At 37.1% G+C, this 12,480-nt stretch overlaps 1 protein-coding gene across 2 annotated transcripts; it reads left to right on the top strand.

The window, feature by feature from the left end:
* The first annotated feature begins 5,264 nt into the window (after positions 1–5,264).
* On the top strand, positions 5,265–11,884 carry LOC130424241 (kynureninase-like). 2 transcript variants are annotated; one of them, XM_056749729.1, is made up of 14 exons: positions 5,265–5,318; positions 5,475–5,629; positions 5,801–5,921; positions 6,022–6,104; positions 6,295–6,356; positions 6,436–6,507; positions 6,963–7,037; positions 7,114–7,260; positions 7,383–7,481; positions 8,718–8,791; positions 8,880–8,932; positions 9,327–9,412; positions 9,891–10,121; positions 10,946–11,884. In XM_056749729.1, exons 2-14 carry the CDS (start codon positions 5,476–5,478, stop codon positions 11,075–11,077), a joined length of 1,389 nt encoding a protein of 462 aa, XP_056605707.1. In that variant the 5' UTR covers positions 5,265–5,318; position 5,475; the 3' UTR covers positions 11,078–11,884. The 2 variants fall into 2 exon arrangements, with proteins under 2 accessions (XP_056605707.1, XP_056605706.1); XM_056749728.1 differs by having other exon boundaries at positions 5,273–5,403.
* The last annotated feature ends 596 nt before the right edge of the window (positions 11,885–12,480 follow it).

Genomic DNA, 12,480 nt, shown 5'->3' with positions numbered 1-12,480 from the left:
CACGACTTTTGAAATCTGAACAGAAATATCATTGTTAAAAAGTTATTATGGAAGTTACATTATAATGTATTATGCAACATTAATATATTCAGTTTCTATAATCAATCCAATTCAAGTTTATTTATATAAAAGTGTTGCATTGTTTCAAAGCAGCTTTACATGAAAAAAGGTAAAGTCATATACAGTATATACTGTACAAAACATTTGTTCAAGCGTAAATGTAGCGACTGTAGTGGACTGTACCACTAAATTGAAATCATTTTGATATTGCATTATTCTAATTTCATTACGATTACTAATGTGGAGTGCATTGGATTGGATCTCCAAACTGAATCCGGAGTATTACAACCTTCATTTGTGATATTACAGAACCTCTGGCTGTGGAGATTAACAACACACACAGTTCAGACACAGATCAGATTCTCTGGAAAACTTCACTGATAATTAATTCATACCCCATATCACCTATTCCCATTATTAAAAAAAGGATTTCATGAATAAAAAGCATCATTATTGCTGTCTGACTGTACTGTAAATTATCCCATTCATGTACTGAAGCATTTACGCTAAGACAAACATACTTCAGATTCTCCAGTTTACAGTGAGGACTCTCCAGTACAGTAGAGCGCAGCTCCACTCCTGAATCTCCTAGATTATTATAAGACAGATCCAGATCTGTGAAATGTGAGGGGTTTGATCTCAGAGCTGAAGAAACGCAACCTTCACCTGTGATATTACACCTCCACAATCTTTAGAGAACAATTTCGTGTAATTCACTCTCCCAATTTAGACACACAAATGTGATCAGTAAGTATGAAGCCAGCAGGAGAGATTTTGTTCACAGTCGTGTCTCAATCAGCTCCCTAGGTCGCAAATCAGGTGCTGGGAGGGTACTGGCTCACTAAACATTGGGACACTGATGACTTATTTTCCTGTGAAAATGACTGCTTAAACAGGGAAAAGCGAGTACTTTCAATCTTTTTTTTTAATAGTGGTTAAAGTAAAACAGTCTGATTATTCCGTCAAAGGAGTAGTTCACTTTCAAAATAAATTGTCATGATAATATACTCAATACATTTCTATATGTTTCTACATTAGTGGACTTCAATGGACTCCAAACGGTTGAATGTCAAAATTACAGTTTCAGTTCAGCTTCAAAGGGCTTTAAACGATTCCAGAAAATTACGTTGAAATCTTGCACGATCAACTTGTAAACACTGACTGGGTACTTCCACATACGTCCAACGTGACCTTTTCAATGTAATTACGTATTTTGTGAAGTCATGAATGCGCATCGCAGAACAGAGCAAGGCGAGCATTTCTGTTTATAAAGCATGCAACCTTTTTTTTTTTAAATGACCGATCAGTTCACTGACAACCTTCTGGTCAAGAGTCAGACTCTCTAACCATTAGGCCACCACTGCCCACACCGTTAATGGCATCACTTTACAACACATTACCAAAATCAACGCAACCATACGCGCCAACCTGTTTGCTAAGGCTGTTATAGCCCCACTGGCACCATTAATGCAAGCTCAATACCCTCGCCTCCGTATGGCGTAACATTACGGCACAGAACACCATTTTATTTTGTGGTCATTTGGCAGCCCATATTGTGTATTTCCGTTTCAACCACTGCCAGTGGCTTCTTCTCTCAGCAACAGTGGCAAGTTCTTTGACTTCCTTTCCGTTGGGCCTTTGCTCTGATCCCCACTTCCTTAAGCAGCCTTGTAGTGGAAATGGAAACAAAGCGCTTGGAGCCCACTTCCACTGGGAACACTTTCGCTGTCCATCCCCGATCTTGAGCCTCCGCTGCCAAGTTGGCATACCGTAGATTCTTTATTTCAAATGCTTTGTTAATGGCCTCTTCCCAAGGTACAGTCAGCTCAACAATGAGGACTGTATTACTGGAGCTGCGATTTAATATGGGAAAGTAAGTCTGTAGTTAAATCAACTCGCATATCCTAATCCCTGGCTTTACTAAGTAGACCTGAATCTGGGGATAAGGGCTAGGCCCTGCTTTTTCTGCTCCTCCCAAATAAAGGGTTACCTTTTTACCGAGTTAGCCTCAGCGTGGGGGATGGCAATTGCTGCCACTCTCTTGGTCTCTACTTGTTCAGCCAAGCACTTTAGTTCTTGATTGTGGTGCCATGTGTATCTCCCCTGTGTCAAGCTCTTCTTACAACCCACAAGAATATGTTTAAGGTTTGCTCGAGCTGCACACAGGTGGCAGGAGGAGTCCTTTCCACAGAAAACATGCAGTTTTGTTGGTGAGGGCAGTACGTCACATGTAGCTCTTATGATAAAGCTTAGCCTGTTTGTTTCCATACTGCGAGAAACAAGCAAAGCTGTTGTTGCAGACAGTTATCCTTTGCCCCACATTGAATAGTAGATGTCTTTGATGTGTGGAGAAACTGTTTATTCTACCATTGACTTGGAGAATACTTATTTCCAACTTTTGTTACTGGAAGAAAGTTGTGATTTGACTGCATTTATCACCCATGAAGGAGTATTTTGTTTCTTTTAAATTACTATAAGGGTTATATAACCTGCTTCATGCAGGTACTGTATTGTCCGTCCGTCCACATTTGCGTATCGTCCGCACGACACAATTTTCTTCATCAGAAGAGTCTCAGTGGAGCGGTCTGTTTTGAAGCCAGACTGCATGTCATCCAGTAGTTTGTTCTGAGATAGGTAAGAAGACACCTGGTTGAAAGCTGCCCTTTCAAGTGTTTTTGCAATAAATGGGAGGAGAGAGACAGGTCTGTAACTATCGGTAGTGCGGGGGTCCAATGTGGGTTTCTTCAGTAGGGCCGTGATGTGGGCGTGTTTGAATGTGGATGGAAAAGTTCTGGTGACCAGATGTTGATGATGTGTATGAGTGCAGGTTTGAGTGTGCTGGATATGGTCTGAAGGAGATGGGAGGGCATTGGGTCAAGCGGACAGGTGGTGGTGTGGCTGGAGAGAAGTCTGTTGTTTTCAGTGTCAGTCAATGTTTTAAGTGAAGGTAGTGTGTACCGAGGTCTGAGGTGTTTTCTCAGTGAAAAATACAGCGAATTCCTCCAGTCAAAGAGGAAGTGGGCAGGGGAGGAGAGGGGCAAAGAACATGGTTAAATGTCTTGAAAAGCTGTCGAGTGTTAGATGCATTACCCACCTTGGTGGTATTGAAAGACGTTTTAGCTGTGGTAACACTAGCAGAGAAAGAGGAGAGTAGTGACTGGTAGTCCCTTAGGTCTGCAGGATTCTTGGTCTTGCTGCATTTCCTTTCAGCAGCCCTGAGTGTGCTCTGTTGTTCATAGAGGATGTCAGATAGCCAAGGGCGGAAGGGTGTAGTGCGAGCTGGTCTGTAGGGCAGAGGACGAAGGTTTTCTAGACAGGATGTAAGTGTTGAGCATAAGGTGTCGTTGGTAGTGTCAGCATCTGGAGATGCAAAGTTGGAGGGAAGAGATGATGTCACTTTAGCAGAGAGGGTACTAGGGGAGAGAGAGAGTGAAGGTTAGGTCTAAAATAAACAGGTGTAGTGCATGTAGGAAGGAGCATGTTGAAGGTGATGAAGAAGTGGTCAGAAATGTGAAGAGGTGTGACTTTAATGCTATCTGTGGTGCAGTTACAGGTGTAGATGAGATCAAGTTGGTTCCTTGATCTGCGAGTACAGGCTGTGGCGAGCCGTGTGAGATCGAACGAGACGGTGTGGGTGTGGAAGTGGTTTTTCCAGGTGGATGTTGAAGTCCCCAAAGACTACAAGAAGGCCACCATCCTCCGGGAATGATAAGAGCAGCACATCTAACTCTTCAATGTAGTTGTGAAGAGGACCTGGGGGGCGGTAGACTACAACAACGCTGTGCTGAGTGGGAAAAAGGATATTAACAGCATGGTATTCAAATTAATAGTTGTTGCATAGGGAAGATAGTGTGGAATATTTCCAATTATTGTTGATAAGGAAACCTGTGCCTCCTCCTCTTCCAGGCAGGAAGAGTGAGAGAAGGAGTAGTTTGTGCAGAGAGCAGCGGGTGTGGCTGAGTCTTCAGGACGCATCCACGCCTCATGAATACTTATGAATACCTCATGAATGTGAATAACGCAGCTCTGTGCTGCCCTCTGATGGTCTGGTGGAGTATAAATATTCATTTGTACTGCGTGTGTCTAGCTCTTGCGTCTTTGCATCACCGAGACTGAGTATGTACAGTAAGTTGTTCAGACGTGTTTGTTTGCGAGCCATATCCAGAAAGCCAAGTGAACCCGCACCTTTAGTCTCTGCAAATGTCCTGTGAAGTGAACGAAACTAGAGCATTAAGTTCCGGTCTCTCTCACCATATTGTGAAATAGGTGTATTGGCAAATAGAGAGAGAAAAGGATTCGGGAAATGCTTTTTTAAAAGCGATTTAAAATGTATGTTAAAATTTTTTTAAAGAATATTTTATTTTTCTACATTTTAAAACATGAATTTAAAACTTTTCTATTTAATTTATTTTTTTATTTATACATTTAAAATGTTTTTTATGTAGTGTTTTATTGTTCAATTAAGCTACATTTTGAAACAAAAATTAAATAAACCATTAAAAAAACTATACATTTTTCTATTCAAAAAGGGATTTATTTTGTGTTAAATTGTTCAAATTATTCTTCATTTTATTTCTAAATGACACTATTAGTCCTCCATATATGTAGAATTTTATATATTTGAGGTATATTTGAACAAGACATACAAAAATCACAGTGACTTCTAAAATTTAAACAATGATAATATACTATATCAAAATATTATGTTATGAAACAATAAAGTGTAAAATATAATTTAATAAAATATATTATTTTACACGCGACTTACAAATGTTTAGAAATGGGAAGTTGGGAAAGATGAACAACATAGAGATATAAATAAAAGTGATTTATGATGTACAAGTTATACATGAAATTTTAGAAAGATTTGTTGTACGGTAGTTTAGCAAGTTAGCACTTGGTTAATTATTTGTTAGTTGGTTAGTTGTAAAGTAGCTAAAACTTAACAAAGCCTTTGTTAAACCTGCATGGTAATGGACAAGTAATATGTTTGCTGACAGCTTTAATAAATGTTCAAAAGTTCCTTTATTCAATAACATTTGGATCTTTGGCTTGTGATTTTCTCTGATAGGAGAAGTGACTCCTGCAGAATGTGACGGTGATCACATGATCATCTGAATGATCACATTTCATTTGGTGTAAATGTGTTTAGAGGAAGTTTGTGTTTCCTCTTTGCATTTATGCTTGTATGTGTCTTGAAAGTGGTTTCTCTCTGGAACACAGTCAGGATGTCTAGAAATAATTAGCCCGGGTTTGAGGTGTGTAAACACAGGGTTAAAGAGCAAAGTGCCGACCCTTTGAAACACTTGAGTTTCAGTGTGTCTGGATGTCTACATTCATAAGGTATTGAATATTTAGGATTTATAAATAACATCAATTTGAAACAGGTTTGATCTGTGTTGTAAAACATTCAGTATGGAGAGTCCACAGGAGACGATCATGAGGATCTCACAGGAGCTTGGCTGTAGCCCCACGTCACGCAGGGTGGCAGAATATCTGGACCAACATGATGAGATCGCACACCTGCGACAGGAGTTTCTCATTCCTAAAATATCTGACCTGCCATCATGTGAGTCAACAGTAAAATGTCAAACTGAGATTTAATATATCAAACTGAGATTGGTGAATCAAAAAGCGTCTTCTCATTTTATGTCTGTAATTAGTTGGTCAGGATGTAAGATCTCTGGTCATGTGATCAAACATATATATACATCATCAAATTTGTTTGGTTGATTTTCAGCGGAGTTGTCACTGCTTGATGATTCTGAAGATTGTGTTTATTTTGTGGGCAATTCTTTGGGTTTACAGCCCAAAAGTGCAAAAAAATATATTGATGAGGAATTAGAAAAATGGGCCAAAACGTGAGTCATCTTTCAGTTTCAGATCACTCTGTTAGTGCTGTTTACATTAACCAGGCCCTACACAAAGCATTCCTGACTGTCTAAATATTAATGTTTCCAGGGGTGTTCATGGTCACACGGACGGTTCACGGCCTTGGGCCTGGGCTGAAAACGATCTAGAGGGTCTGATGGCAAATGTTGTGGGTAATTACGAAAAAAAGCGAATAAATACAATATAAATGAAATAATAAATATGCTGTATGGCAAAACTTGGGTCAGGTGACATCAGGTGTCAACAGACTGTGTTTTTTATAAAACACCCAATAATATATCAATGCTTTCATAATTGAAATATGAAACAAAACGAAGCTTTTAAATTGTGTATTTTAAATAGGTGCTAAACAAGAGGAAGTGGCTTTGATGAATGGATTGACCGTCAATTTACATCTTCTAATGGTAAAAAAGGCTTAACCTGCAGACTACCTGATGTTATTATTTTCATCATACATAATATTTGTAAATATAATTTTTGCAGCTTTCCTTCTATAAACCGACTCCAAAGCGGCACAAAATTATTCTGGAGGACCGTGCCTTTCCATCGGACCACGTATGTCTAACCAATTTGCACTATACACTTTATCACTAACTTCAAAGTAATCCAGTGCTTGTTCGTTGCTCAAAGACAAGACATTTGCTGAAGAACATTGTGTCTAAGGCACGTTCAAAGAGTTTGGTTTGTTTGGTTTTGTATGAAAGCTTTGTTCTGAGAGAAACAAGCTTAATTCTATTTTTAAAATTTAGTTTAAACTTCAGCTTGTCAAAATAACCAGTAACACACACAAATATGAGTCTCCCTAAATTATTATTTCATCCCCCCAAATGATAGATCTCATTATTTTGTGTTCATCTTGTTTTACATCAATATAAAAGCTGCATAAGCAGCATAATTGCAGTATTAATATTTTGCAGATATTAGCAGAAATTAATAAGCATCAGTGACAAAAATAAAAATAAATAAATTCAAGGTGCTGTGAAATGTTTATTTTTCTGTGAATGTCACAGTATGCTGTGGAATCTCAGATTCGTCTTCGAGGGTTCAGTCCTGACGACAGCATGCTGCTTATTAAACCTAGACAGGTAATAACATAGCTTCCTGTTTCATCATCAATCGTTATGACATCACAGCTGACAACACCCTGATTGTTCATCTCAGGGTGAAGAGATCCTAAGAACGGAGGATATCCTGTCCGTTATCGAGCGGGAGGGGGACAGTGTGGCTCTGGTCATGTTCAGCGCCGTTCAGTATTACACCGGTCAGTTTTTCGACATGGAGGCCATTACAAAAGCAGGACACGCTAAGGTGATTCACATACTGTAAACATGGGCTTCATATGATTAAATATTTCAGGAATAAATCCAGTTTCAAAATGTAATCAGAAAGCACAAGTTCATGTTAACAGAAACCACATTCTGTGCGTTCAGGGATGTTTGGTGGGATTTGATTGTGCTCACGCTGTAGGAAACGTAGAGCTGCGACTTCATGGCTGGAATGTAGATTTTGCCTGCTGGTGCTCCTATAAGGTAAAAGTATCTATGTGCTTGTAATATAGTTGTGTGTAATGCAATATATTGTGTAATATAGAGCAGACATTTTGTTTTAGAAGGGGGCTTTAAAGGAGTTGTTCACTTTCAAAATACATTTTCATGATAATTTACCCACCCCCATGTCATCCAAGATGTTTCAGTTTTCTTTTGTCGAAAAAAAATGAAGGTTTTTGATGAAAACATTCCAGGATTTTTCTTCGTATAGTGGACTTCAATGGACTACAAACAGTTGAAGGTCAAAATTACAGTTTCAGTTCAGCTTCAAAGCGCTTTAAACGTTAGCAGACGTCTATCTAGCTAAATGATCGGTAATTTTCTAAAACAAATAAAAATGTATATGCTTTGTAAATACAAATTCTTGCCTTGCTCTGTTCTGCGATGCGCGTTCATGACTTCAAACGTAATTATGTTGAAAACTTGGTACTCTGTACTTCCGCCTGCGTCAAGCGTGACCTTTTCAACGTAATTACGTATTTTGAGAAGTCATGAATGCGTTTCGCAGAACAGAACAAGGCGAGCATTTGTTTATATAGCATATACTTTTTCTTATGACAAATTGTTTCACTAGATAAGACCCTTATTCATTGTCTGGTATCATTTAAAGCCCTTTGAAGCAGCACTAAAACTGTAATTTTGACCTTTAACCTTTTGAAATCCATTGAAGTCCACTATATGGAGAAAAATCCTGGAATGTTTTCATCAAGTTCCTTAATTTCTTTTCGACTAAAGAAACAAATAATTACATCTTGAGTAAATTATCAAGAATTTATTTTGAAAGTGCACTACGCCTTTAAAGAGATAGAGACTTTCTTTATTCTGAAGAATGTAAAAGAAGATATTTTGAAAAAAGTTGGTAACCGAAAGAAAAACACAATCGTCTTCCATTGTATGGATACAAAACCACTAAAACATTTCTCCAAATATCTTCTTTTCTTTCCCGAAAAAAGTCTTATATAGGCTTTGAGTCATATCAGGATGAAAATTTGTTTGGTTAACTATCCCTTTAAATGGTGTTTCAGGCAGATGGAATAAAAGAGGAACAGTTTGAGAAATTATGAAATAACTTAAATCATGCAGTGTTTTCATTACTCAAACTGTTACATTTATTTATGTAAAGTCAGTAATAGTGTATTTATATTTGTGAACTACTGTTAAACTTGATGAAGTGTTCTAACAGTATTTCTAAGTGGTACTATTGTGTGTTTTGTTCAGTATGTGAATTCAGGGGCAGGGGGTTTGGCAGGTGCTTTTATACACGAGAAGCACATGGATACAGTCAGACCAGCGTGAGTATCATACTGATCTTCTCCAGAAATGAGTTTCTCCTGAAATACAGTCAGTAAAAACTCTCATGAAGTGTGTTTGTCTTCTCAGGCTGGTGGGCTGGTGGGGACATGAACTGAAAACCAGATTCTTGATGAACAATGGTATTTGATTTCTGTTTTTATATAAGTCACTTCACACCTTACAGTGAACAATTCAACCATTCAACTCAGTGTCAGAAAAAACATATATCAGTAATAGTTCTTAACTCCTAAAATATGTAAGGATTTAGTAAAAGGGCTTGGCAAGATATTAGGGGATAAATGGTGGAGACTACATGAAAAAGACCTGAGGTTACAAGCTGCTTACTGCTGCCATCTACTGGACACAGCCATAGTTACAGTCTGTACAAGTGTAAACGATGTGCTTAGACGTGTTTAACTTGCTAGAATTATTCCAAATATAATCTACAGTGTATACCTACACCTAAACATTTAAATTGTGAGCTTTAATAATTGTTTACCTGACCCATGAAAGTAAGTGTGTACATTTCGGCAGAACTGAAGCTCCAGTCTGGTGTTAATGGATTTCGTCTGTCAAATCAGCCAATCTTACTAGTGTGCCCCCTACAGGCCAGTTTAGAGGTGAGCCAGCAGACAAACAATCTGAAAAATGTTAAATAATCGTATAAAATTTCTTACAAAGAAAAATAAGGATATATTCTGAAAATCAAGCACTTTTTTTAATTTAGTACTGCTTTGAATGAGTTGTTTCACATTATAGATGTTTACATAAAGTCAACAGAATAATAATTGAATTCACAAAAATATCCCAGTTCAAAATACAATAAATTCTTAATACTGTATCATGTTACATTGGCAATAAATGACAGCTTTTATGTTTAGTAATAGTTGTTTAAGAGGTTCACCCACCCGACTTTTAAATGTAGGCTACTGTGTGGTGTTGTCATTTTATAATATCTTTATCTTTTGTAATATATGTGTTTAAGACCACCAGTGTAATTGCACTCGAAGACATTAATTTAGAAATGGAAAAAATTTGAATCTCTTTTATTTAAGAATGATATTAACTAAATCAAATTTTCTTTATTCTTGTGTCCAGATTTTTAACAAGACGAGCATGAAGGACTTGAGGACGAAGTCTGTGCTTCTGACAGGCTATCTGGAGTACCTCCTCGAACATTACCACAGCAAAGATGAGTCAAACCCAGACAAGGCCTACGTTGAGATCATCAGTCCGTCAGAGCCGCAGGAGAGAGGCTGTCAGCTGTCCATCTGCTTCTCACTGCCCATCAGACTCGTGTTTAAAGAGCTGGAGAAGAGAGGAGTTGCGGTATGTAACAAATCAATCTGACACACTCTCACAGTAACAGAGCTCATGAAACATGAGTAATGGCTGAGAGTGTATGTACAGAAAACACACAGGAAAATAGTGGAGGATATATGGAGACTTATGGTGCATTAAAACCCATTGTGGAAGTTAGACGGAGCTGATCAAATTAAAGGGCAACAAGGGGTCAAAGCGCTCAATGTGTCTTATGTATGATTTTAATGTAAGACGTCACATTACAGAACAAATGTGGGTGACTTATTTTTTATGTTTTTATTTCATCCCAGATAAAATTAAAATACACTTTATTTGAACTGCTATAAGTGTACTTAAAGTGCTGTATTTTCACTTAATATACTGGAATTTATTTCTATTCGGGGTGTCTTGAAAAACAGCATCTTAAAAAATGCTGAAGGCAATTTTTTTATATATTATGTACAAAATTTGTATGTCTAAATAGAGTGCTTTGAATGCATTTAAGTGTATTTTAGTGCACTTTGGGATATTATTTACAATAATAGTAAACACATGAAAATAGCACAAATACTATAAGAAATAAAAAAGTAAACTAAGACCACATATGTAAAAAAAAATGTCAGCTATATTTTAGGATCTTCTAAATACAACCATGCGTTAAGATCGAGAGCTATTTAAGATCATGAATAACGTTTTACTCAAGTGACCCTTAACCTTTGAATAGTAGCGTAGAGATATAACATTGATTGTGAATAATGTTTTCTATTGACTTCAAACTTTAAACAGTATTCTGAAAAATGACACATCAGTGAGTGTGTGTTGAATATGATTTGTGTTGTCTGGTGTTTCAGTGCGATTTGAGAGAACCAAACGTTCTGCGGGTCGCTCCTGTCCCTCTGTACAACACCTTCACAGATGTGCATCGCTTTATTACTGTTCTGGGATCAGCTCTGAGCACCTCTAATAAACTCCAGCGAAGCTGAACGCTGATTCGACATCTGGACCCCTTTGACAAGATGTTAAAGTGTTTTTACTGGCTGTTAATCAGCCATCATTTGAGTCAGTATTTGTGTGAATCAGTGTTTAAAAATGGCAGTAAAGATTCATCTTCAATTCACTTTCTGTTTTGTGTCTTTAAATAGAGAAATTGTGCTTATAATGAGGATTGCTGGGAGATCATTTGAATATAAAGAAAGACTAATAAGATCACATTGGTGACATTGAGATTGTTAACTTTTTTTGTGATGATCTTCAGAACATTATCAGATCATGCTGGTGACTCATGTGTATGTTCTAGAGTTGCACACCTCACCGCTGGCTGTGAGTCTCATTTGTATGAGTTGTTCTTTCACAATTAGAAGAAAGTTTCTGACATGTGCTACACTGACAGAGTGAGTCACTTTGACCGATGTCTTTTCCATTGTTACACTTTATTGGCAGATGGTAAATGGATGAACCTTTTTTTAATTATTTAATAGTTATTTAATATTTCAAAATAGTTTAAGAGTATTTGTTAAAGGATAATTTTACAGCGTGTAACAATCGTGCGTTGTCATTTACTCAACCTTATGTGGTTCCAAACATGTACGTGACTATTTCATATGTGTAACACAGACAATGATATTTTGGGAAGTGGTTTTGTGTCCATACAAGGTGAGTTAATGCGGGCAAGTGTTGTTTGGTCATCAACATCCTTAAAAATATCATCTTTTGTGTTCTGCAGATAAAAGAAGTTCAGGTTCTATGTTTGGAATGACATGATTGTGATTAAATGAATGAATGAATTTTCATTTTTGGGTGAACTGACTATGATTCCTTTCTTGCCCTGTAAGAACCTGGACACATTGGCTCTTGAAGAAAAATGATGTGGGATGAAAAACACCAAATGGGCCATAAAATAAAATAATTTAACTTTTAACAGTGCCTATTACAGTATATACTATAGGTCAGCACAATGTTTATGTAACTTATTTGATATAAATTTGATCAAAACGTAATAAAGAAATTAACTTACAATGGAGATAAATCACTCTTATGCAATTTTATATGATAAATTTTAACAATATAAAACAACGTTTGTTTTCAAAATTTAGCTATGTCACACTATAGGACACAAGTATGATTTATTCCTCAACCACCATTGTTACACCCCCAAGTGTTACTTACTCATACTTTAAGGTGTTAAATTTTATTCAGATGATGACACAAATACATTTTTGGGTGAACTACTACTTCAGCTCAGCCTGGTCATTGTCTTTTTTTTGAGACGTAGGATGTCCTCTTTCTAATTTAACAGTAATTTAACTAATTTATACTTGTCACAGTGACAAACACACAACAACAGAACACAGAGACACCACATACAACTATAATGCAAAAATGTCTT

The sequence above is a fragment of the Triplophysa dalaica genome, chromosome 6, assembly GCF_015846415.1.
Source record: "Triplophysa dalaica isolate WHDGS20190420 chromosome 6, ASM1584641v1, whole genome shotgun sequence".
Lineage (NCBI taxonomy): Eukaryota > Metazoa > Chordata > Actinopteri > Cypriniformes > Nemacheilidae > Triplophysa > Triplophysa dalaica.
This window is presented reverse-complemented; position numbering and strand designations above follow the sequence as displayed.